Source organism: Patagioenas fasciata, chromosome 3 (genome assembly GCF_037038585.1).
Source record: "Patagioenas fasciata isolate bPatFas1 chromosome 3, bPatFas1.hap1, whole genome shotgun sequence".
NCBI classification, from domain to species: Eukaryota; Metazoa; Chordata; class Aves; order Columbiformes; family Columbidae; genus Patagioenas; species Patagioenas fasciata.
In genome coordinates this window covers 74,180,996-74,207,272 of record NC_092522.1, presented here as the reverse complement: position 1 = coordinate 74,207,272, position 26,277 = coordinate 74,180,996, and the positions used below count along the sequence as shown (strand labels likewise).

Sequence of the window (26,277 nt, the reverse complement as noted above, 5' to 3'; positions counted from 1 at the left end):
TAAAACGTGAAAGTAAATTTCACGTCTACAGAGCATGCATGCAGGAAAAAAAATGAAAGCAGGGACTCTGGCACTGCAGGTAGTGGTTTGCATACTTCCCTTTGGGGAGAAGAGGCCTTAAATTCAACCTTGTGCTCCTGACATGATTTTTATCCAACTTACAACTCCTTAGCACAAAATGCATATAGTGGTTCTAAGTTCAAAGACTGAAACTGGCAATAGTGCTTCTCCTTGCCACACATAGGTGGCAAAATTTATGTAGCCTGAGTATTGTCCTTATTTTTTCCCGTGTTCAAGCAGAAGATTCATACAATGAAAGAGAGATTATTTTTAAAAAGAAAATCACTAAATATTTCAATTTTATAATATCCTTTTACTATTTTAATACAATTTTTAATAAGACCAGATGTCAAGGAAATGTTCTTTAAGTCTGTATATCCTTAAAAAGATAATTACTTTCCTGTAAACAACCAAAAAATGTCCAGGCAGGGACATTTCCAAACGAGACTCTAAAAACTATAAAAACAAAGCCAGCAATTCCACACATTAAGATGTCTACCCTGACAAAACTCAGAGAAGTCAGTGCAAAATAGTTTTGTTTTAAAAAAAATAACAAAAACAAACCAACCAACCAACAAAAACACACACACCCCCATTCTAAGGAATGTACCTTCCTTTTTTTTTTTTCCCTCCCCCAAGCCATGAAAAAGGATTTATGGAAATACTAATTACTTCCATAGTGGTCCATCCCAAATGTATAAAAAATACATAGTCATTATCTTTTCTAATACCCAGAGTACTGGAGTCAAAGGAATTAGTATACTCAACTCAAACTGCTATTCTACAAAATCTACTTTAAGACAAGCACATTTGATTACTTGTATATTTTATATCTCTTTTATATCCCTTTTACAAAGTGAGTGGAAAAAAACGCCACACACCAGGAAAACAGTAGAGGCATAGGATGTATTACTATTGTCTTTTTAGAATGTCTGTTAACTGAAATAGCAATGAAAAGTAAGTTCACCATAACATGTTCTTGAAGCAAACCTTAGAAGTGTTCTTTGTACTTGTATCAATTACATTATTGAACAAACCAAACCAGGAGGTGCTACTAAAGAAGCAACAGAAACAAAATTTTACAGAACTGGCAAGATAAATCCGTTCTCAAATTGTGAATATGCTTATTCACTATTCCAAGCCTGGACATAAAAATGAATATGGCTGATGTTACCACATTTGAGATATTGAGCAAGGTGGGTCCTTCCAAAGACAGGTATTTTCACAACAGGTATGTGTAGGCTTTTACAGCTATTTGCCAGAAAGACAACTCTGAATTTGAGGGACTCTACTATCTACCTCATCTGTGAAGTATTTCTATTAGGCTAGATGAATATCATGCATTACATGTTGGCCAAGAATTGCCTAGCACACTGCTTGGGAGGAATGGCACAAAGATTGCTTGAGATCACTGCCATTTAACTTTCTGTAATTCCCACACTGATGCAGTTTCAGAGCAGGTTTGACTCCCCATGCATGTTAGAAAACCTTTCACACAAAGTCACTTCTGGTCTCTGGCCCCTGAGCTGGGCGCCGTCTTGTGAGATGACTCTTCAACAAACCTCCTTCTGAACTGCACAACCACTCCTAAGCCAAGAATTTTGACCAATCTAATTTGAAGAACAGGAATTTCTAAAATTATACTAGTTATCTTTATTAGGATGGTCTTGAGCTATTGTAATTCACATCTCCTGCCAGCAGCCAAAGGACAATCACAAAAATTCAAGAGTGTCAACACATTGTGATGCCTCTGCTACGCATTTTAGCTGCCAGAAGGGCAACAGTTCAGACATAACACTCATTTTACAACAGCTATGAGTCTGTATACAGGCACAGTGTTCCTGTACCTTAAAGCTTATGTTAGCTAGATACATGTTGCCAATGTTGCATCAAGGTGCTCTAAATAGCACAGGCCCACTGTTTGCATATGTACTCTTAGAACATATTTTGCTTGACAAATATAAAAGGCAAAGACCACAATTTAAGGTATATTATGAAGGTACATTATTCACACCCAACATTCCATTTTCTTCCTCGCTGGATATTTTTATTATTTGTTTACTGAATAAAAAGTCATAAACTAAAAGTTCGTATCTTTGCCAATAATTTGTTAGAATGTACCAGCTGTAGAAGAAAGTTGGAGAGATATATGAGCTCTTTGATGTATCTGAAATACACCTTGGGAGAATTCCAACCTCTTCCAGAACAGTGAACTGCTGAAGTGACCCAAGATATCTGCTTACCCTAGCAAATTCCATATGGCACGCTTCATCGTATTTATACAAAGCAGTCAGCTTAAAAACTCTTACCAAGACTGAAATTTTCCATTTATTTTCTCTGAATTTGATTCATCTTTTAAATTAAACAGAAAGTCAAATGTTTTATCTCCAAGTGGAATCACTTTTAGTCATGCATTTTAAACATTATACCTCAAATATGAGGAACAATGAACATAATTTTTTTTTCCTATTTTCTCCACGACTACAACTATTACTTGGTGACTTAAGGTGAAAATTACATCCAGAAGCCAATCTTAATGCTACTTCAGACTGTCTCAAATTTATCATCATGAAGAAAAATCAAAGGTTTGCAATACAGAATATCCGAAGAGGTTTTCTGATCAATGGTCACGAGATGTGCTAAGTCTCCGAAATTCTTTTAAAAAATTGAGGAAGTTACAGAGTTGTTTCACGTTTTCTAGTGTTCATAGTATTGTACACGTTCTGCAAAATAGAACAAACTATATTTTCTGTTGGTAATATAAAAAAACACCAAACCAAAAATGCAACTGCAATGTTGAACATCAAAGCTTCCAGTTACCAACTATCCTGTGGCTTTTCAAAGAACAAATACTGAGTAACGATCATGAGGTAGATAACATAATAAAAGTAAAAAAGCTGTCTAAGAACCTTTCAAGTCTATCAGCATGAAAGACTGAAAGATAAAAGTTAACTTCGCATCACTTTTTCTTCTTACCTACGTATTATTGAGTTTAGATGCTTTTATTATTGAGTTTATATGTTTTGGGCTGTTATACAAGCCAGTAAATCTTATCAAATAATGTCCATAAAAAGAACAGAAGAAAGGGAACACACTGAAAAGTTGACAAGATTTTTTTTTTAAACACAATAAATAAAATACTTCATATCACATTGAGAGATGTGTATGGCGTTTATGCTTTAAAATTGTATAACACCTTAAGAATTTTTGAGATACTGCGAGAACAATCTTTCAGAATATCAAGTTACTAGATAACCTCAATTAGCTGTAACAATAAGAAATAAAACACACACAGACTTATGAAAGAGGACACCAAAACTAGAAAAGGAAAACTAAAACGCAAAGAAAATTCTTTACACAGCATCTTGCCAGTTGACAGGAAGAAATGAGATCTGTTTTGCCAGTTTCTGAAACCAACACATAGAAGCTGTTGCAAAAGAAAAAAAAACAAAAGCACTGCTTAAACATTAAAAAGGCAATCAGCATACTTACCATTTCATCCACAGAAAGGACAGACTTAAGACAGAAGAAAAGAGTTCCATAGTTAGAAAAATAGGCAATAGGAACTTCAAGAAAATGCAACAACATAAATAAGTTATTCCAAAGGAAATTTACCAGCAGATTGTGTATTTCATTAGAAGGCAGAAAGAGCAAGCACACTACTATAATTGTACTTAGCAGCAATTTTGGTATTTTGCAGTGAAAGTTATTAAAAATATTACTAAAAAAAATAACCTTATTGTACTATTGAAAACAATGCTTTACCCTAATATACCAAGAATCTCTATACAGAATAGCAAGATAACGTGAAATGCATTAAAGCAGTTTTGAAAGTATAATAGAAAATACATTCTGCAATATAACATCTATTATACAGATAATAGATTTTTTCCTTTCAGAAAGAATAACAAAACATGTATTACAAGAAGGGCATAAAGGACAGGGAGAAGTAGCAAAAAAGATATATCAACTGCAAAACTCAAAAAACCAAAAATCTACTAGGCAACTTTATACTCTTACAAAGAAAGAGTTACTATGCCTGAACTAAGCAGATACATCACTCCTAAAGAGGGAGGCAGCCTAAACTACATGATGTTATAAACTGCTTAGCGATTGGAGACATTTTAAAATGTCTTAGTTCACCACGATGTACAATTTTACAGTTTTCAGAATATACAATTATGCTGAGCCTACGTACAAAAGAGTGGTTGTCGTTACCAAAGCAAACAGGAAGTTAACTCGGACAGAATTTTATTTCCCCTTCACATATTCTGTTGCTGCAGTTCCTGTTTGCCCTCAGAGGCTTTCTGACTGCCAGATCAGCACCACAGTTCTCATCTACCTAAAACTCAGACTTCCCATTTTATTGTCATTTAAGCAGCTTCAGTTTTGCTTGTTCAAGCTGCTCACACTTAATAGCTTTCTGTATCTAGAACAGTTTAAAAGTGAGTTTCTGTCCATTAGAATGATGATACCCTAAAAACAAAGAAAATACAAAAGATTAGCCCTGATCTTTATAAAAAAGGGAGGAACTACATGGAATTAAGGAAAGAATGTCACTCTAGGCTGTTAATAAATTCAACACAGATAAAATTGGAAATAATGTGAGCATTGTCACCTGTGGGAAAAAGACTGCTGTCAATAGCATAGAGATATGTTTTTAACAAGGTAAGGAGAAACAAAAAGGTTAAAAGTATTACTCTTTATGTCACTCTGAAGTTAAGCCTCACTAATAAAATTTAGAGACTGAAATCACTCCTAGTGATGTGTTGACTTGAAAAATTTACTACATATAAACCTGCAGCCTAAAACAACATGCTGGTGATCTTTAACTAATACTTATTTACAAATCCATAAACATTTTTCACAGCTCTAAAGAAACTTGGTCATGCTTAAGCTATAATTCAATACAGAATGAATTATGTGCAGAAAATCCACAAAACTTTACTCTTACACTGGATAAGCAAGTATGAAGATCAAGAAACATAGCTCTAATTGAATTACAGCTTTTGGATCTGAAACAGGAAGAACTGAGGTTACTCCTGGTATTCAGTGATTAGCCTAGATAGCCTTTAAGTCTCATAGTCTATAAAATAGCAGAGGAGACTAATCTAATGTGCCACATATGCTAGCACTAGGTATTTGGAACCAATCTGTAAAGCAATTTTTAAAACAGCCAGAGAGCTAGACTTTGTGGTTTCTAACTGTTGGCATAAATCAATCTATACAACATCATTTTTCTAACTTAAAGTATCACTATTAAAGCCTGAATCTGTGCCACTGCTAGTAACGAGGCAGACTACACTCTGGTTATGAGTCAATGCCAGCTAACTGTACAGATTAATTATCGTTAACTTTTGGTGGAGTTTGTAGAGATCCAAGTTTCTAAAAAAGATACCATACAAAATTAACAGTGATTTATTGAATTATTTTATGATAATCTGCTGCATGTAGCAATGGATAGTACCATAGATGCACCTGCAGCGTTCTTAAAGAGAAAGGATGACAACACAGAGAAGACTGTGATGCCAACTAACCACTCTCTGTATTGCAAAACAATTCCCTTCTTACTTTGATAAGAGTATAGCTACAATAAAAACAACAGACTTACCACATACTAGGCTTTTTAAAGATTTGGTTGTATTTTCACACTGTAAGCTATTATCTTTTGCAACTTCTTTCTCCCAAAAAGCTTTATAAACCACTAATATTATTTTCTGATTTTACTCTTTAGAAACCATTATAAATGTTTTATGTAAGAACATCTTCTTAAATTCCTATTCATTACTCTAATGTTATTTATGTTAATTTTAATGGTTGCTAATAACCAGTGGTAAATGTTATTTAAAAAAGAAAATTTAACACTCTCTTAACATTTTAAACGTGAAAATTTGTAACCAGCTTACTAGCACCTTCCAAGGAAGAACTTCAACGACTAGAGGGAAAAATATAATATAATCCTCCATTCTGGTCTGCATACTCACCAGTTTTGCTTTAATAGCTCCAGAATCAACACTCTGTCCAGTTTTGGCATGTAGCTGAAGTTGAACAGCGTGGAGTTGCAAAAGCTGATCATGCACTTCCTTTTCCAATACTGCCTTCTCGGCCTGTGTTTCTGTCAGTTCAGACTTCAGATCAACTAACTGTGCCTGGAAGATATAATCCATCACAGTAATTTAAGCAATGATTAAATGAGCTCATCATAACTGTGATACACAGATACATTATTTGCTGGCACATATATGCTACACCTCTGTAGTCCAACTTAAGCACTGGAACATTTTCACACTTTTCTCCCAACTGCCATCAAATTAATTCATCCACACACCCTGCGTTAAACAACTGTACTGCTCAAAGCAACAGTAGTAGTTGTTTTCTCATGCAGACAATATCTGGTGCTGATATCCACTGTGAAACTGGGCACTGGCATTAAGCCTACAACAGGATTTACAACCACAGTCAAGTAAACACAATTTAAAATGTATTGAATTATTAATCTTACTGAAAAAATACTGATCAAAGTAAAATTATAATTATTAATGCAATGCTGAAACCAAATAATACAATTTACAACCAGTCTATTACTAACAGTTTAACTGAAATAAAATAAGGTGGGCAAATCGGAAGCCATGCATTAACATGCCCCTAAAATGTGTTTGTAGAAAACCATAAATAGTTATTAACTCTAACAAAAAGGTTTGGAAACATTTAAAATACAGTTTACTTGTAGTGTTTATAACAGGAATGAAAGCACAAGTTCTAACATGTTTCCCAGATTACTTGTTATCCTCACATCCAAGTGGCATTTTCTAAGATAAACCACATTCACACAAGTTTTAAAACTACTATTTGCTAAAAAAATACAGAAGTTTATCTCAGTGGCTTTTTAGGTAAATTCTCAGGTTATATTTTTGCTTCCAAAAATTTGGAACTGAGAAGCAAAATGGAAAAGCCCCAAATTCTTCAATAAAATCCTCTCATATTAAAGCAGGGTATTTTTAGATATTTTAACATTATATTATACTAACGTTCTAATTCACAATGAGTATCTAATTGCAAGCCAACACTCACTCCGTTCAACTTCACAAATCATTGTCTTATAATGTCTGTATCAGTTAAAAAAAAATAAATAAATAAAGAGAAGGAAGGAAGGATTTGACTGTCGGGGGCGGTAGTGACTGGGTCTAACTTTAGGCACATAATTTAGATGGACAGCCTCCTTAAGCTTCCCGGATAATTATCAGGCATAAACAGGCCCTTCCAGAGGTGATTCAGCACACCTAAATCAGAGTGCAATTTGATGAGATGGGACAAGCCAATCTCCAGCTTGTTGCAGCCTCAAAGAATAATCTCCCTTCCCGTCTCACATCTCCAAGACCCAAGGGTAGAAGACACCCTGCCCAGGAGCTCTGCTGATTCCAGACCATGCTCCCCAGAACAGCAAAGAATCACCTCTCTATCCGCTTAGATAGAGCCTTGACAGACCAGGTGAGCATTTACTTTTTGTTCAGGAACAGGGCTGCAAGCATTTCCAACTTCTATCTTGTGGAACGACAAATCTTGAATAATTTGTAAACTCTCACAGAACTCTAAAGCAGAAATTGCTTTTATAAAATACAATAAATTCATATCATTTTAGATAAATTAGTTCCTCACAAACCTGTATTCTCCCCAGTAACCACCACTGCTAAAAATCTCTCTGCTATGAATTATCTACCCTCAAACTAAAGCAAACACACACCTGAAAGTAGCAAAAAGGTATCACCAACTTAAGAGATGATGATATAGTACACAGCTGGCTACTGAGACCTTTATATTGAAGGCACAGTTTGACCCAGTCACAATTTCATGTAATGTATAACATTATATAATAATAATAACAATAACAATAATAATAATAATAATAATAATAATGCAGTAGTAATGTATAATGATATGACTTCTACCAAAAAAAAATCCCACTAATGTCCTCCTCCTTTCAAATGGGCACTAACAGCTAACACAGGAACTTTTAATTTTTTTTAATTTTTTTTTTTTAATACATACACAAACACAAAACCACTCATCCATTCTAATTTGAAATGCTGGATAAGCAGACAGTTGATGAAAAGATAAAATACACCAATCGAACACGGTCCAGTCTCAGCTGGTAGAGAATGGCACGTAAGGGACAGAACAGAGTTCAAGGAGTGGGGAAGATTATTTCCATGTACAAAGCAGAGAGAATGATGGCTACCAGTTTTGTGACATGAATAATGCTCCAAAGGGATGACAAAAAGACTGTCAAATTCATAATTTTTTTTTAAAAAAGAACTGTGCATATGACCTAGGATTTAAATTTTTATCCTGTTGTTTTAATAAAGAGAGCAAGATGAGAAATGGTATCAGCGCACATTGTGGAAGTAATCTATTTACACATTATAAAAAGTCATAAACCTACCCCAGGAACAGATGCAGATGCAAGAGTCACACCAAAAACACACACAGTAAGCTGGTTCCAAATCTTGTAATCTACTTCTATGAAAACTGATAAATCTTCACAATATTTCATAGAAGTTCAACCTTTCTCAATTAGGCCAGCTCCCTTAATTCTCCTTTACCTTACTCTTATTAGCACTGGTTTTTACCCACACTCCCTCACCTTATAAAGGAATAATATAGAAAGACCACTGGAAATTCAATACCTCTACAGTCAATTTTGGAAGATACTCAGTAAAAAACAGAGAGGGAGGTAGAGACAGCAGATGAAATGATGAGCACAAACAACAACTATCAGTAAGGTCATTCTATCCAGGAGCACCATCCATCACAAGAGGCAAGAGCACCCAGCCTCCTAAGTTGGAATGCAGGGTCAAGGAGCAGAATGAAGCCCCAATAATCCAAGGGGAAATGGTTAGTGACCTGCTATGTCATCTAGACGTGCACAAGTCTATGGGGCCGGATGGGATCCACCCAAGTGTACTGAGGGAGCTGGCAGAGGTGCTCACCAAGCCACTTTACATCATTTATCAGGAGTCCCAGCTAACCAGGAAGGTCCCAGTTGAGCAGAAGCTGGCAAATGTGACACCCACATACAAGAATAATCACAATCAGAGTAAATTAATGTTGCACAAGCAACTGTATAAATCCTTTATTTGGAAGCTTTTTCGATATACTCTCCAAAAAGATTGTTGAAGGAAAGATGCAGGCCACCTGCGACTGCTCTTGAATTTGCAGAGAAGCCAGCTAGGACAGAAGTGATGAATATCCATGTACAAGAAACCATTGAACTTCACGGTTAGGAGAGCTTTGGAAGAGCCACCAAACAACAAATAGAGAAGAGAAACTTTTATTAGCAAACAATAAAGGGCAGAGGTTGAAGAGAAGGTAGTGTGTTTACTTTCGTAACACCCTTTGGCAGCGACTTGCCAATTCAGCCAAAAAAGGAACTCTTCTGTATTTAGGGCAGTACACAACTGTGCAGATTAGCAGTTATCACACATTAGCAAGTTTCACACTCCAACGTAACCCCTGAGTTTCTCTCTGCTAACTCCTTTGTTAATCTGTGCCCCAGGCAACACACGGTTGGTTAGTAGTAGGACCTGACTGTGGGTCATGGAATTATGATTTAATCACGAAAACATACATCTAGTCCTAGACAAATCGAGCAGAGAGGACACAGGAGAGACAGAATTTGCACAGCTCTTTTTTCCTTTTATTCCGACATGTCTTGACAAGGTCAATGCCTTTTGTGATATGTTCATTTGTCTCTGACCCACTGAAGTCTTGGATACTTTTCTCAGACCAAGGTCCATAACTGGAATTTCGTGCTAATGGCAATGGGAAGTGCCTGGCTTGGGCCTTGCAATGGAAGCCATAGCTTAATGAAATCAACTAGAAAATAACCAAGTTTCTTCTTTAATAAAAAGTCAGACCTTTTGTTTCCATGCTCCACTTTCCAAAACTCTCTTGTCAAGGAGAACAATCACCAACCTGGACTGTTCTGAGAAATGCTTCAGTTCAACACTGGCTGCTGAGAACTGAGAGAAGTTACATAAATGGGTCAGCATGGAAAAGACTAAGAGATAAAGAACAGCATTACTGACAGAAAAACTTTTTTTTTCAAGTATCTTATTCAAGCTGGTTCTCCAATTTATCAATAATTGTTAATTTCTTTGCATTTACTGTCACAATTACAATCCACATGCTGTCAACTATACAGGACATACTCACTGGTTTCTTACCTTTTTTCCTCCTCACTGTTCTGAATAAAACCACAAACCAACCTTTAAGACTGGTCTGACCCATCTGAGGCTAGGTGAAAAGAAGGTAATTCCATATGTGTGGGTTTTTTTTTTCTTCCACAAAGTACAAGTAAACATATGCCAGTTCAGAGAGAGCTTCTGCTTCAGATTATCACATTAGTCTATAATCAGGCTACCCCTAAACTCTAAATTGGGCCAAATTAATCAAGTAGTAAAACTCAACACTTATCTTCCAAACAATCTAACACATAGATGATACCAGAAGAATCATTTCGAAAGGCTAAAGATTTACCCAATTTGGGGCATATTTTGCCATTTCACAGGTTATTTGGATCTCACAGACATCTTATACCTCTGAAAATTAAAACCAAATTTCAATTGAAATAACTCAAGAATTTATAAATTACTCTTCCTCCCCACCCCCTCGCCCCATGGGAGATAAAAAAATAAATCATGGTGTTAAGCAACAGGCAAATACTTATTCTGCAGAGCATTCAAAAATATTATTGCAAAAATAATGATAAAGAAAAACCTCTACGCAAAACAGTCCAGACATAATGTCCTTCTGTTTTTAACCAAAAGTTCTTATTTCCCATTCAAGCCATTATGAGTCATGAAAAAGTTTTGTTTCTTATAAATGATCTTATGCTAAATATGTATTTTAAGCTGACAATAAGTGTCAGCTTAAACACTAGGATTGATTGCATTTACAGTAATGGAGTTCTTAAAGTCTTAACTAGTGTTTTTCATTAGGAGTCATAGAACGAAGTTATATCATTGAGGTGTCCTCCATATAGTTTGTATCATATAATTTTTTTCCTATCATGATCTGAACTCCCAGAAGAAAAATTCATTCATCTATCTATATATTTTTCATAGAAAAGTGAGCATTAAAATAACTACCCAAAAATCATTTATTTCTGTAAGATCTCAGAGCCATACTCAAAGAACCTAGGCTAAGTTTGTACATAGTAAAGAATGAAAATGTGAAGCTTGCCCTGAACAACTTACAATGTAAATACACAAAGAAAATGAATAAATGTAACTTGAAAGAGAAGTACAAATACAGAGGTATTTGTGAACAGACTGGCACAACAGGAAGCAGACAGATGGCATGCTAAAACCACAAGTTGCCATCTCTCATAACCATCGCTGCCTGAATGGGGCATTGGGAGATGGCAATATCGCAGCCTCTAAGGCATCACAAGGAGCACACACAGACTGAGAAAACTTCAGAAAGTGGGGTGATGGTGACTAACATACCACGTTGACAGGAAATAATCTGCCTCTCACTACTGGAAGTGAAACCAGTTGTAGGGGGGCTGGGGGAAGACAAAGAGATGGCATTGTCCGGTAAATTAATGGCAATGTTTTTAGCTTCAGGCAAAGCTTTTTCATTTTCTGAGCTACCATTCCACTATTTTCTGCAGTATAGACAAGAGTTTTATTTGACCTAATAGATATGTAAAAATATCTAAGACTTATCCATCTCCCAGAGCATCCTCACAGCTAAGTTGAGGAGGTGTGGTCTAGACAATAGAGTAGTGAGGTGAGTTGCAAACTGGCTTAAGGAGAGAAGTCAGAGGGTGGTAGTCAATGGTGCGGAGTCTAGTTGGAGGTCAGTATCTAGTGGAGTTCCTCAGGGGTCAGTACTGAGGCCAATATTATTCAATATATTCATTAACGATTTGGATGAGGGAATTGAGCGTACTATCAGCAAGTTTGCTGATGACACTAAGCTGGGAGGAGTGGCTGACACGCTAGAAGGCTGTGCTGCCATCCAGCGGGACCTGGACAGGCTGGAGAGTTGGGCGGGGAATAACCTGATGAAATTTAACACGGGAAAGTGTAGAGTCCTGCATCTGGGCAGGAACAACCCCAGGTTCCAGTATAGGTTGGGAAATTACATATTAGAGAGCAGTGTAGGGGAAAGGGACCTGGGGGTCCTGGTGACAACAGGATGACCATGAGCCAGCACTGTGCCCTTGTGGCCAGGAAGGCCAATGGCATCCTCAGGTGTGGCGGTAGCAAATTCGACGAATCCAGACGCCGGCATAAGCTCTTTGATCGAACGGGCGGGCCGGGCGAGAGTAAGGAGTCTAATTCAATGTGAATTTACCATCCGTACTCTTTAATGAACTCTTAAACAACACTGAATATCAATGTCCCCGAGACCACGTTTTTCCAAGCCTTATATACTCTATACCAAAAGGCCATGCGGCAAGTGCAGGCTACAATTGGTTACACTCACAGTCACTCATCCCCCCCCCACTATGGTGATTGGCTGCAGGGCACTGTTCACAGACTGTTCATGCGCAGCGGCAACGCCCCTCCTGCAGCCTGGGTCGAGAGCAAAGCGGCTCCTGTTTACTTTCCTTTTGTCTCTGGTGTCTCAGGGAAATCCTTCCGTGTAGCACAGCCGCATCAAGCCCTGGCTTGTTCACAGCACACAGCCAGAGACTCTCCACACTCAGGTGTATTAGAAGGGTGGTGGTCAGTAGATCGAGAGAGGTCCTCCTTCCTCTCTACTCCGCCCTGGTGAGACCCCATCTAGAATATTGTGTCCAGTTCTGGGCCCCTCAGTTCAAGAAGGACAGGGAACTGCTGGAGAGGGTCCAGCATAGGGCAACAAAGATGATTAAGGGAGTGGAGAATCTCCCTTATGAGGAAAGGCTGAGGGAGCTGGGTCTCTTTAGTCTGGAGAAGAGGAGACTGAGGGGTGACCTTATTAATGTTTATAAATATATAAAGGGTGAGTTCCGCGAGGATGGAGGCAGGCTTTTCTCAGTGGCAAACAATGATAGGACAAGGGGCAATGGGATCAAGCTGGAACACAAGGGGTTCCACTTACATTTGAGAAAAAACTTCTTCTCAGTGAGGGTGACAGAGCACTGCAACAGGCTGCCCAGGGAGGTTGTGGAGTCTCCTACTCTAGAGACATTCAAAACCAACCTGGACATGTTCCTGTGCGACCTCACCTAGGCATTCCTGCTCCAGCAGGGGGATTGGACTAGATGATCTTTTGAGGTCCCTTCCAATCCCAAACATACTGTGATACTGTGATTGCCCAGACACGAGGACTAAAAATACAGCCAAGCTGAATTGGAAAGCCAGGTCATGGGCCTGAATAATCCTACTACAAGTCAGTGGTAGTTTTCACTACACCAAATAAAAATGAGAGGAAGACCTGAATCACCTCAACATCAAATTTTAATTGATGCTTTTTGAGGCTTGTAATGATGCAATTTTCAGTATATCAACTTCTAGCTCAAAAAAAGACTAAGCATAATGGACATATTAGAAAACATGCAGATTTTTCAACAAAGGAAAGCTAGATATATACAAAAATATCCATTGTATTACCAACCTCCAGTGGCTGAAAGTCATAAGCCAAGTACTTAGCAAGTGCCTTCAAAGCAGCAAATACTCTTTAAAGATGTTTTTAGTTTTCCTTTCATAGGTCTTTTGGGTACACCTAATTCATTCCCACACCAAACCTTCTAAACTCATAAGGGTCTGAAAACTGTCTTTTTAAAATGAAAGATTATCTTTTTTCCACCATGTAATCTCCAAAGGCCAGCAGCCAGGCCTTCAAGAAACATCAAACACAAGCAGAATAGCAATAAACAAACAAACAAACAAAAAAACAAACACAAAAACACCCAAAAAACAACACACACAACTGGCAACATTTCACCATTTCTATCTTAGTTTCCTAGTGTCATCATTTTATCTGTATGTCTACATTTCTCCCTATTTTGCCTTCTCTTCCTGCTGATTTGAATTGAATCAATTTTCAAGATTCAGATAAATCCACTAGATGGGTTAAGGTGTGTATATGATTAAAGTTCCTACAACACCTAAATTTTGCACAAAACAGCTGCTAGTAGGAGTGACAGATGAGTGGCCTCACAGAAGGAAAAAGGGGGAAGAGTCAGACCTCAGCTAGTTTGTTTAATTCTCCCCGAGACAAGAGCAAACAGCCTGGTGGCTGGTTACCATACATGCGGCTCTGAGCTGGAGACTCTACTGCTGCCAGCTGGCCAAACCCACAGATAGATGAAAAGGTGAAGGATGCTGTGGCGTGGGAACTCGCAGATCACCAGAGAGAAGGGGGGGTGCCTGAATCAGAAGGTCTTAGTGGCTTGAGAAAGTGCTCCACGTTTGCATTGGGACAAATCATTTCCCACAAATCAGTAGGAAGTGAGATTTCACGAGCTCCATTGATTCTTTTACCAATAAAACACCTCCCATATATGTGTTTTTAAGAGTGATTTTACAAGAAGTGCGTATGCATCTTGCTGTGGGATTAAACCAAATTAATACACAAAGCATATGAGGTGTTTTTACTTCTTTAGCACTGTGTCTTCATGTAATTTATACTAGACTCCAAAATGTTACCAACATATGTGTTTCACAGAATCACAGAATGTTATGGATCAGAAGGGACCTCAAAAGATCATCTAGTCCAATCCCTCTGCTGGAGCAGGAATGCTTAGATGAGGCTACACAGGAATGTGTCCAGGCGGGTTTTGAATATCTCCAGAGTAGGAGACTCCACAACCCCCCTGGGTAGCCTGTTCCAGTGTTTTGTTACCCTCACTGTGAAGAAGTTTCTTCTCACATTTAAGTGGAACCTCTTGTGTTTCAGTTTGAACTCATTACCCCTTGTCTTATCACTGGTTGTCACCGAGAAGAGCCTGGCTCCATCCTCATGACACTCACCCTTTACATATTTATAAACGTTAATGTGGTCACCCCTCAGTCTCCTCCAAGCTAAAGAGACCCAGCTCCCTCAGCCTTTCCTCATAAGGGAGACACTCCACTCCCTTCATCATCTTTGTGGCTCTGAGCTAGACTCTCTCCAGCAGTTCTGTGTTCTTCTTGAACTGAGGGGCCCATAACTGGACACAATATGCGTTTATGTATTTAAACATTCACTCCTGATCAGGACTATCAATCTTCCTATTTAAAGGCTGAAGTATCTAGCATCATGAAACACAAAAGAGCACACTACAACACTGCAATTACTCTGTGGCATCTGCCTCAGTAACATGCACAAAATAAGCAACATAAACATCAATATATGACACTAGAATATTTGCTTAACATTACATTTTAGGGGCATTTTTTTAAAAGACAGAAACATAGCTTAAAGGCAAAAGTAAGTTTAAAAAAAATATTATACTTTACAAACAATTTATTCCTAAATGTGCCAGTAAGATTACACAACTGCAGGATAGAAAACAATTTTTCAGGACATGACAGCTGTAGCTCCTACAGCCTGAGGCCTAAACACACTCACAGATACCAGATACGCAACTGGTGCTGGTTCAACAACAACAGAGCCTGTTGCGCAGTTAGGAACCACACAGCCCACAAACAAAAATGTTTTCATGAGGACACCTAGCTTTGGCATCAGCCCTTGATATGAAGTACTTAAACTTCTCAGTATTATGTTTCTCTAATTGCTGGAAGAATGTCATCTCCGTTAACTCACCAGCATTATTTCAGCACCACTTCAACTACAGCTCTTCAAAACACAAGAACACTCAACTCTTCCTAAGTCTGGACTATTTGATTCTTCCTGCCCATTAATCAGCATTTGCTGCAGCTTCCCAAACAACCCTATTAAGTTTAATGGACTGGTTTGAATGAGAAATCATCAAACAGACCAGAGCCTCATTTATCTCACCATGCTCCTTGCAAAGCTAAACAATGTGACAGCACTGCACAAAATGCAAGTTTCTGAATAAATGATACACTGGGGAACCATAATCTTGTTGATAAAAATCCCTGATTTCAACACAACCAAAGAACACTTACCACTTGTCAATGATGAAAATGACTAGCCCATTTCTGGAAATTACTTTAAAAGGCTGTACTTACAAATTTTTAAATGAAATGCCTTTATTTCACTATTACTGTGACCCTAAAAAGGGCACATGTATCTTAACTTTTTAGTTATAGCTTTAAATGTAAAAAAAATGACTTTATCATGTGGCTAATAATAATGTGAAAAAATTCTATTTACTGCCTCCCTAAGTAAACATGACAGTAGTGTAGCTATGTAAGTAGAGTTGGTGAAAATGCAGTATAAGAAACCGAATGCATAAATGAATCATAAATTATTTTAGTCCACCTTTAATATGTTCCAAAAAGAATACAAAAGCACATGAGATACCTACAAATGAATTGCTCCACTCCTCAGATTCCATTTCAGTGCTGACAAAACATTCAGAAGACTGGTCAACAAATTAAAAGCATACAAAACAGCATTCATCTTATTTTTATCTTCTCTGCTGAAGACCATTCTGGATATGTAATTATTAGCACACTTCTCCTCCCAACAATTAAAAGAGAACTTAATAATAACACATGTAAAGCATATTAAACATTTTGTTTCAATTTGCATAAATGGATACATCAACCCACATTTAAATGCCAGTCACTGACCCTTTTCATCACTATCATTAAAATACTTGTTCTACAGCAACCTACTACTGTGTTATATTTGCTTCATGTACTGTTTCTTGCCAGTGTTTTACTTTGTATTTGACTGTATTGTTCTGTTTGCACCTACTTAGAGAAGCACAAATTACTTTTTTTTAAAACCACTGCTTGCACACTTTGTTGGCAGTGCCAAATTTCTGTATGCTTCTACTCGTTTATTAAGAAGACACAAATCTATTTTTAGACATCATATTGGCAGTTTTATTAGTGCCATTATTTTGAAAGCCACACAAACTAGGCAACATAATTCAGTAATAAAACTAAAAAATATAAACTAAAATACTGTTTCCCTAACAGGTTTTTTTGGCAGCTCCCAACAAATGAGGCAAAAAAAAAGGAAAACACTTAACTACATGCTGACTGAAACTAAAGTAAGCTAGTTAAAACGATACAGAATTCCAGGACTTCTGATACAGGAAAATATTAATTAAGTATAGGTGACCCCTTTGAAAAGGGTGTAATTATTGTGAAAGAGCTTATATGTATCAAACTAATGACAATTTAGCATATAAGCCAAGTAGAAAATTTATGCAAACTTGTACTTCCGCTTCTCAAATATCTGAAAACTCCACGTTTTAGGATATAGCAGTAGCTGGATCAAATCTCATTCAACTGATTTTCCAAAAGACCACATTCTATCTAGTACCAACAGATTTCTATTCCAAAGCAGAAAAAGTATTCAGAGTTAGAAATATAGCTAATAAATAACATCTCAGTAAATACTGGAAATTTTTATGACATTTGAAAAAATTAAACAACGTAGTTTTCTCACAAAGTTATTGCAACTATGCTCCCAGTTTTATAACCACACCTGTCATGGGGAAAAGAATTATCTTTGGCTTCAGTAGGTGCATTTCTCACTACAAAGCAAAGGAGAGAGAGGAAAAAAACCCAAACGACCCTCATAAGAAGGTGTATGGTCCTACCTTTGTTTAAAAAGTACTGCTAAAGAAGAAAGCAGGACTACGATTCTGCAGTGTGCTCCATAAAATGGACTCACACACTTTATGAAAAGTCACCACTCCTATAAAGCCACCTACGTTTTGTTTTTGTTTGTTTGTTTTCAAATTTCTTTTTAATAGGGATCTTCAGATTACCTACATAATACTACATGTGCTTTAGCTGATACAGTAACAAGTTACTTACAGAAGAATTCAGCTTACAGGAACATGTTCCTCTAAACCTGCTAACTGATTCCAACTTCATCAAGACCGTAAAACTACATATACGAGTAACTACATAGACATATACTTAAATGTTTTCCTTAACTTCAGCATGCACGTTGGCTTAACACAACTGCCAAGACACAGGGTGTGCTCTACCAGACATTCCTTCCCAGCTTGTTCATTTAAAACTACAGAATCAGATTGGTAGTCAAAGTGCCAGAGTTAAAGTCACACTCAGTTTTTACTGGCACATTAACCTACTTCTTTTACTTCTACAAAATTCCACTGTAAATGGACATTTAGATAATGTCACAGTCAGCATCATTTAACTTTTTCACCTGAACTGACAGCCAAACCGGAAAAATAAATCATATGAAGTTTCCATTAAAAATATACTGAAATCTCACACACCGACTGCCAGCCTGCATCTGCTGATTCATAATGCTTTCTGAGAGACAAAGCATCACAAAAATCACCTTTAAAATGGCTGTCATCTCCTTTTATTCTAACAGCCCGAGGACCTTACAGTCCATGAAGTATCAAGATACACTCCTTCATTTGTTCAGTACGTTATTCTGAAGTGATGCTGATCTCAGAAAAGACAGTGGCTTCTATTACCTAACACTTTTTTTTTTTTTTAATTCTGATACGCTACTTAATTTAACTCTGTCCTACTGTGACCAGCAGGATAAACACAAAAATAAATCCTCCTCCCCTTTGGTTTAAGTAGTTTAATTTAGGACTGCAAATGTTATTAACATAGTAGTATGTTTATAACCTTTCATCACCCTCAAGCACAAGTAACTATCTGCATACATCTACTGAGCATCTGCATACCTTCAGGTTCTTTCTAAAAATAACTTACTTCTGAATTGGCAGCATGTAACTCTCTCTTTGGAAACTATCATCTCCCTGGAATACTTCTTTCACTATTCAGAAACAACCCTCAGACAATATTTTGCCTTGACTCATCTCTTTAGCAGTATGTATACACCAATGATTCCAAAATGTTCTTTGCATCAAAGTCCTACAGCAAGAGCTTCCATCCATGAAACCAACATAAGCTATGTCTCTTAAAAGTAATTGTATTGATCAGAAAATGCATATTAAGCTGATACAGTCGATAAATCAAAGTTGGAACTGGATTTCTTATTCTTCTCTGTAATACTATAATAAGATCCTACAATTCTGGTCAAGGAAATGGAACTCACAATCAACAGAATGATATTCATAATTTTTTATTATTAATTTTATTTTCTTTTAGAAAATAATCTCTCAGCAAGGCAACAGCGGGCAAATGCAGCTGCAGGAGTAAAGTCTTAGCTGTTAACAGTCACTGATACATTCAGTCAAAGTATTATTTTAATCCAAATAAGGGTATACTTCTGAAGATGTATTTAACTTAGGCTTGAATAAGTGTTTGCACCTAAGTAAACTATGTCTAATGACACTTTTATGAACGGGTTGAAAGCTTTGTATTAAAATGTACAAGCACTATGAAGTTACAACTGTAAGCTATTAAGAAATCACTGTAATATTAAAAGTTACATGAGATATAGTAACACATTATTAAAAAAAAAAAAAAAGTAAATCAATTGATCACATCCTAAACTCCAGTATTAACATTAACAGCCTCTTTAAAAATATGTAACTGTGTCCTTCATTTTGGTCCCTGAGGCTTCTGGCTAGACATGTATTTACATAAAAAAGACGCTAATTCTCAACAGAGCAGTTCCACCTTTTGGAGATTTTCAATGGCAGTTTTCATTTCAAGTTTCTGCCTCTAATAATCATGAGGTCCTAAAATTAACAACTTTCAAGAAAATACTAGAACCTTCTAAAGGTCTATTTGAAAGATAACTCCTTTATATGTACGAGACCTAATACTAGTATCCGTAATAAAAATATTTCACAAAATAAAAGGCTTTTTATTCACTTCTAAAGCACTCACTCCGGATTCTCAGTATCATTTTTATCAAACAATTACACAATAATTATGCTGTTACAACTACGAACTATGTTTCTTTGTTCTTTAACTCACTCATGATTGAGGCACAGACTATTAGTTATCAAGGTGCCCCTGACGATTTTAATTAGATACTAAAATACCTTTCAGGATCTGAGTTTTATCATTTCCTTTCAAAATATTTAAGCTTGAAATTACTTTTTGAAGAAATATTTACCAAGCATTGACTCATTCTCTTAAAATAACCTGAAAACTCATCTGTTTTACAAGTTTGTACACAACACCCACCACCTTTGTGTAATATACAATAAATACCAATTGTCTACTATAAACTCATAAATCTTATTTTACTATGCCTATACAATTAAGCCTACTGTATAGCTTGACAGCATATACACACACCCAACACTAAAATGTATATGACAGCATAGCAACATAAACACAAAGAACATCATAAACATCACTACAGAAAGTATTCTGGTGAAATAAAGACTGCAATGAAAAAAAGCTTTTAGTGTAAGGAGCTCCTTGTTCTACTGTGAAATATCCTGATCCTTTGTTAAATCCTATGGATTATTTTGCATAACAATGCCTTCATACCAGGAAGAAACCTGAATAAAACCAATGCAAACTTACTTACTTCCTATTGCAAGGCAGAACTTCAGAAGAACATGTTACTGTTTGAAGACTCTTAAGCTCCTTTATTATAATAAGTGTAACACAAAGGAATGAAAGAACTGAATCCCATGGTTTCCTTGTCCATTGAAGCTCTTACAAAGCACCTATCTTCATGGTTTTGAAGAATCTTTTTCTCTTACACCCATATATTTAAAAATTAGTAGAACAATACAACACTAAAAAGCATGGCCTACAGAAATACTGAAGAAACTGGAAGGGTTTGGCCCAGGGAAAAGCTGAGGGAAGACAGATCAACAGGCTTCTAACATGTAACAGAATGATGAGAGGACAGTTAACATACACACCAGCTATGGACAAGACAAATTACATCACCTACTAAACCAAAGACAACTCAAGATGGACTGTAGTTATAAAATGACCACAAAGTTCCCCAGAATTTCCTGCCAGAATGCCCCAGTTCTTGCATAAGTCACAGGACCTGCAGCCCTGCCTCTTCAGTAGCATCAACATGAGCCAGCTTGGCTCCAGCTGATGTGTCCTTCTTCCCAACCTGACTGAAATTCTGGATTAGGCATGAAGAAAACTTTCCAACAATAAAGACAGTTACTACTCTCCTCACAGAATGCACGACCTCTGCTATTAATTTCCAGACACCAAGTTGGGCAGAGAGCTATTCAATCTGTCTCAGGGTATGAAGGAGCCAGAGGACCTATGAAAGTCCATCTCCAATCCATTCTTCTGTTCCATTTACTTGTAAACAGGAATAATGTCCTCATTTTGACTACGGACTATAAGCTTTAGGTAACTCGACTATATGTCTTTGCCCTATTTTTAAGAGGCTTTCTAAATTCTCTAGGAACTTAATGCAAATAGGACACCAGTCCGTAGCATCTGTTGCTCAAGACTGCTTGCTGTTTTCAACATCAAAGAGAACTTTTTCTTAGCACACACCACTTCATGCCCATGCTATAATAACCAAAACTAGAGGATGGGCACGGCCAGGCCCGAATCCCGCGGGGCTGGACACAGCCTCCCAAAACACGGGGCCACATTAACCCTCCACAGCTGCTTCCAGCACGTATCCCAGCGGCGGCAGCACACGGGACGGGCTCCCGGTGCCACCGCGGGCAGGGCACGAGCCCCGCCAGCCACCCCGACCTCTTCTGGCGGGCACAGGGGGACACGCGTCCCCAGACCCGCACAACCCCGGCGGCAAGAGCCCCAGCGCCCCTCTCTCCATCCCCCAGAGGCCTCCTCAGCCGCCCCTCAGGTACCTCCAGCTTGTGGTTGATCTGGGACACGGTCTGCGCCTTGTGGCAGAGCTGGGCGAAGCAGGAGCTGAGGCTGGTCATCTTCTGCCGCCCCTCGTACGTGATGTCGGCCTGGTCGGGGTCGATCTCGCCCAGCAGCAGGTCCACGTCCACGAAGGCCTTGTCGAACTCCTTCTCCAGCACCTCCAGCCAGCGGAACATGGACACCCCGCCGCCCGCCGCCGAGGCTGAACCGGCCGCAGCACCGCCGCAGGCCGCGGCGCCCGGTCCGCAGGAACCGCCGCCGGCCGCCGACATCCTCCCGCTGCTGCCGCTGCCGCCTCCCCTCGCACGTCCCGGACAGGACAGGGCAGGGCCCGCGCCCCCCGCCTCAGCCCCCGCCCTGCCTCAGCCGCCCTGCGCGCCCCCTCCCGCCCCGCAGGACACGGCAGCAGGGACAGCGGGCCCGGCTCCAGCGGGGCGGCCACGCAGGGAAGCCAGAGGAATGCGCCCGGCGCGCATGCGCAGCGGCGCTGACAGGCGGCGGCGGGGGCGGGACGCCGTGGCCCGGTGGGTAGCAGCGCGCGGCTCGTGTTGCCTGCCACAACTCCAGGCGGCTGCAGGCAGCAACGGCCGAGCCCCGAACCCCCGATCGCGGCCGCCGCGCTTTCCCAGCTTGCGCCGCCAGGGGGCGCTGCGGGCCCGGCAGGGCCGGGAGGGGCCGGAGTGGGCAGCGGCGCTCCTCTCCTGAAAAGTACACCCGGAAACGCCCGTGGCGCCTGGCGCGAGCGAGACACAGATTTTCGCTGGGAGAAACGCTGTTTTTACGTTGCACGTGGCATTTCTCAACTTCAGACTTCGTGTTTGGGTGTGCGGCCTGCCCCCGAGGAGGCCTCACAGGCCGTTCACCGTGTCACAGAATCATAGAGAGGTTTGGGTTGGGAGGGACCTTCAAAGGTCGTCTAGTCCAACCCCCTGACATCACAGAATGTTTGGGATTGGAAGGGACCTCAAAAGGACATCTAGTCCAATCACCCTGCCGGAGCAGGAACACCTAGATGAGGTTACACAGGAATGTGTCCAGGCGGGTTTTGAACGTCTCCAGAGAAGGAGACTCCACAACCTCCCTAGGCAGCCTGTTCCAGTGTTCTGGCACCCTCACTGAGAAGAAGTTTCTTCTCAAATTGAAATGGAATCTCCTGGGTTCCAGTTTATACCCATTGCCCCTTGTCTTATCACTGGTTGTCACTGAGAAGAGCCTGGCTCCATCTTCATGACACTCACCCTTTACATATTTATAAACATTAATGAGGCCACCCCTCAGTCTGCTCCAAGCTAAAGAGACCCAGCTCCCTCAGCCTTTCCTCATAAGGGAGGTGCTCCACTCCCTTAATCATCTTTGTTGCCCTGTGCTGGACTCTCTCCAGCAGTTCCCTGTCCTTGAACTGAGGGGCCCAGAACTGGACACAATATTCCAGGTGTGGTCTCACCAGAGTTAGAGGGGGAGGAGAACCTCTCTCAACCTAAATGAGCAGGGACATCTTCAACTAGATCAGGTTGCTCAGGGCCCCATCCAGAATGATTTGAGACAAAAGGGTCTTTTGAAGAAAATCGTGTTTGTGGGAGGTTTTTGGTTGTTTTTTTTTTTTTGCTGTGGGGCTTTTTGTTTGGTTGGTTGGTTTGGTTTGTGTTTTTTTGTTTGAACCAGATACCTTTAATTTGCTTATATATGCAGATTTCATAAGAGGAAGTACTTGATTTCACCAATGACGTGATTTTTCACGTAATATGTTTCAGCAAGATTGTCAGCTGGTGGTCCTCCTTAGGATGAAAGGACGCTCACGTTGAACAAACCAGTCACCCTTCTAGTGATTGAAACTGTAGGCTTTTCAGACAAGCACCTCATCTGTTGACTGGTGGAACACGTCATGTGTGTCTTTCAGAAAGTTCCACTTTTTCTCAGGTTCAAAAGAGAATATCAATAGCTGGACTACCAATAAAATTACTGAACTGTACACATTTCTCCCCTCCTGTGGGACAAGGAAAGACAAGTCTTCGCTACTGTATTCACAAATGCAAGGAGCAGGTGCAAACCACACAGCTGGATTTGTAGTTAAACATTTATTGCTCATGCTCAGCAAAGATGCAAACTTGCAAGTATTATATTACGAAAAAGACTGCACTAGGTACCTTTGCATCTGTAGAAACACTGATGAATGCAGTTATATCCGTATAAAAACTATTCACATTTTTTTAGCTCGCTCTGGTTGTGAATAAGCCATCTCTACATGGATGCTCTCTCCAAGGCACTCACCTTGGTTAAAAGCACATCTCCTTTGAAATACTGCAACTGATTCTGATGTTGATTTCAGTAGGAACTTTGTTAGCAGGTCTTGTAGGGGTCTCATGCAGCTTGGCTTCATTGCATCAAAGTAATAATTCCACCTCCAAAAAAAGGGTCATTTTAATCTAGATTGGGACCCTAATCCTGCCAACGATGTGGCCCCACACACTACTCTGCCAGCATAGGGGCCCTCCAGTCAACGGAGAAGTGGTCAACAGGAAAATGGAGGCTTGCGTGGCCTGCCCCAAAGCTGTAGGGCATCCTGGGGTGAGTTTCTTTCCTTGCTCCACTTTGCATGAATAATTGATTGGGACACAGACAGACAGAAAGATACCACTTAACAGCTCAGTGGTTAGACCACTCACCTGGAATGTGAAGAGATAAGTCAGAGCAGGAAAGAACTGTATTTCCTCAATCTGTGCTTTCGGAAGAGCTGGATAAAAGCAAACTTCATCACTAACAGTAGATATCACATGTCCTCTGGGATCTGCTATCGTAGGCTGGAAAAGAAACTTACAGATTGTTATTGCAAAGCTGCTCATTTGCCCTTTACTGCTCAAATTGAAAGCACTGTAACTGAAGGTAGGTAGTAACAAACTGGGCATCTAACAGGCATGCTCTTACTGTTAATCCAGTCCATGATGGAAACAAAAGCTACAAGCACCTTTATATATACACACAGGAAAAAAAAAAGTGGCTCAGTAAATTGGTGTATTCAGAATAGTAGCTGAGCAAAGGATTTATGTGTTTATAGTCACCCAAGTGCTTCTGAGTGAGCCCAGCTTAACAGAACATTTGCTTGACCTTTGTTATAACATTCATTCTCCACAGCCACACTCTTTTTTTCACAACAGGGTCAGACAGGAAATCAAGGTATTTGCTATGTCAAAAGCTAAACTATTATTATTCTTTCAATTAGTCCAGCCACATAATAAAATTAATTGTTTCAAGACTATCGGTTGTATTTGTTAGCTTTGGCCTTGATTCTGGTACATATTACACTGGTGTAGTACCTATAGAATGACACTACATTCATTGCCTTTTTTTAACAGAACAGTAATCTAGCACTTAGCCAAGCATTAGAATTTGCTGTTAATATATTTCAATCATGGATTTAAACAGCATCTGCTTATCTTGAGAAGGAAGCTTTCCATATCTGTAGCAAATACTGCCTTTAAAAACTTAATGCAACTTATGTATAACTGCTGCTTTTTAAAGAAACACATATTCTCAGTTTTTTAGTGTTCTTTCCCTTTAGCTTAGGGTTGGTCCAGCTCTGTCTTAAATTGTCTTTGTCTACAGTGGTATCAGAGTTTTGTGGTCATTAATTTTAACTCTTTCATCCCTTATCAGTGCTACCTTTGCTTTGCATGTCCTTACATTTCACAAGTCAAACAAGGTTTTGTCTCTGCTTATTCCGCTCAAAGATTAGCTTCTCAAATACAATTCTTTCGAAAGCCTAGCCGAAGCATAATATCAGTCTAATACTTGCTGGACTATGGGTAAATGAGAAGGAATGATATCTATTATTAAGAAAATCTGTGGCTGTAATGCCAAATCTGAGTAAATGTAGTTATCATTAGGTACTATTTGTATTCCTCACCAGAAATATCACGTAAAAAGGGGATTGAAATTAAAAGCAGATATCACTGTTATAAGGGTAAACACACAAATAATTTCATTATCTCAAAACTATACTTGTAAGTCCCCCGGAAAATTCTGGTATAAGTTCCACTTACCCTTGAAATGCCTGCCAAAAGCCCCCAGACAACCAGAACTATGTTCTGTAAGCAAGCTGTGCAGTAATTAGGGAACTGAACCTAAGAGAGGTTAGCAGTTTGGGCCTTTAATTAGACTAAATTAATTTAAAGTAAGCTGCAGTATACTCTACCTTGATATCATCAACAAAATAATAGAAGAACATTTAAAGAACAGCAGTAGTTTGAGTCAACTGATCTAGCACTAAGAATCCTTTCTATACCCAGAAAACATTTCTAACAAATAGTTGCAGCAAGTTATACATCAAGAAGAATTTAAATTTTTTTAATACTTCTAATGTCAAAAGGGCTTCACTGAAAGCTTCCTGATCTGCTCA

At 39.0% G+C, this 26,277-nt stretch overlaps 1 protein-coding gene across 2 annotated transcripts in view; it reads right to left on the bottom strand.

Annotated features, from left to right (window-relative positions):
* GOPC (golgi associated PDZ and coiled-coil motif containing) overlaps positions 1 to 22,205 on the bottom strand; it is a 30,246-nt gene extending 8,041 nt beyond the window's left edge. Inside the window, exons 1-3 of one of the 2 annotated variants that reach the window (XM_065834311.2) lie at positions 21,863 to 22,205; positions 6,045 to 6,209; positions 3,553 to 3,576 (exon numbers count right to left, since the gene is read on the bottom strand). In XM_065834311.2, coding sequence (XP_065690383.1) covers positions 3,553 to 3,576; positions 6,045 to 6,209; positions 21,863 to 22,156 — 483 coding nt within the window. In that variant the 5' untranslated portion in view covers positions 22,157 to 22,205. The remainder of the gene's footprint in view (positions 1 to 3,552; positions 3,577 to 6,044; positions 6,210 to 21,862) is intronic. The other variant, XM_065834312.2, reaches the window with a different exon arrangement.
* Positions 22,206 to 26,277: the final 4,072 nt, after the last annotated feature.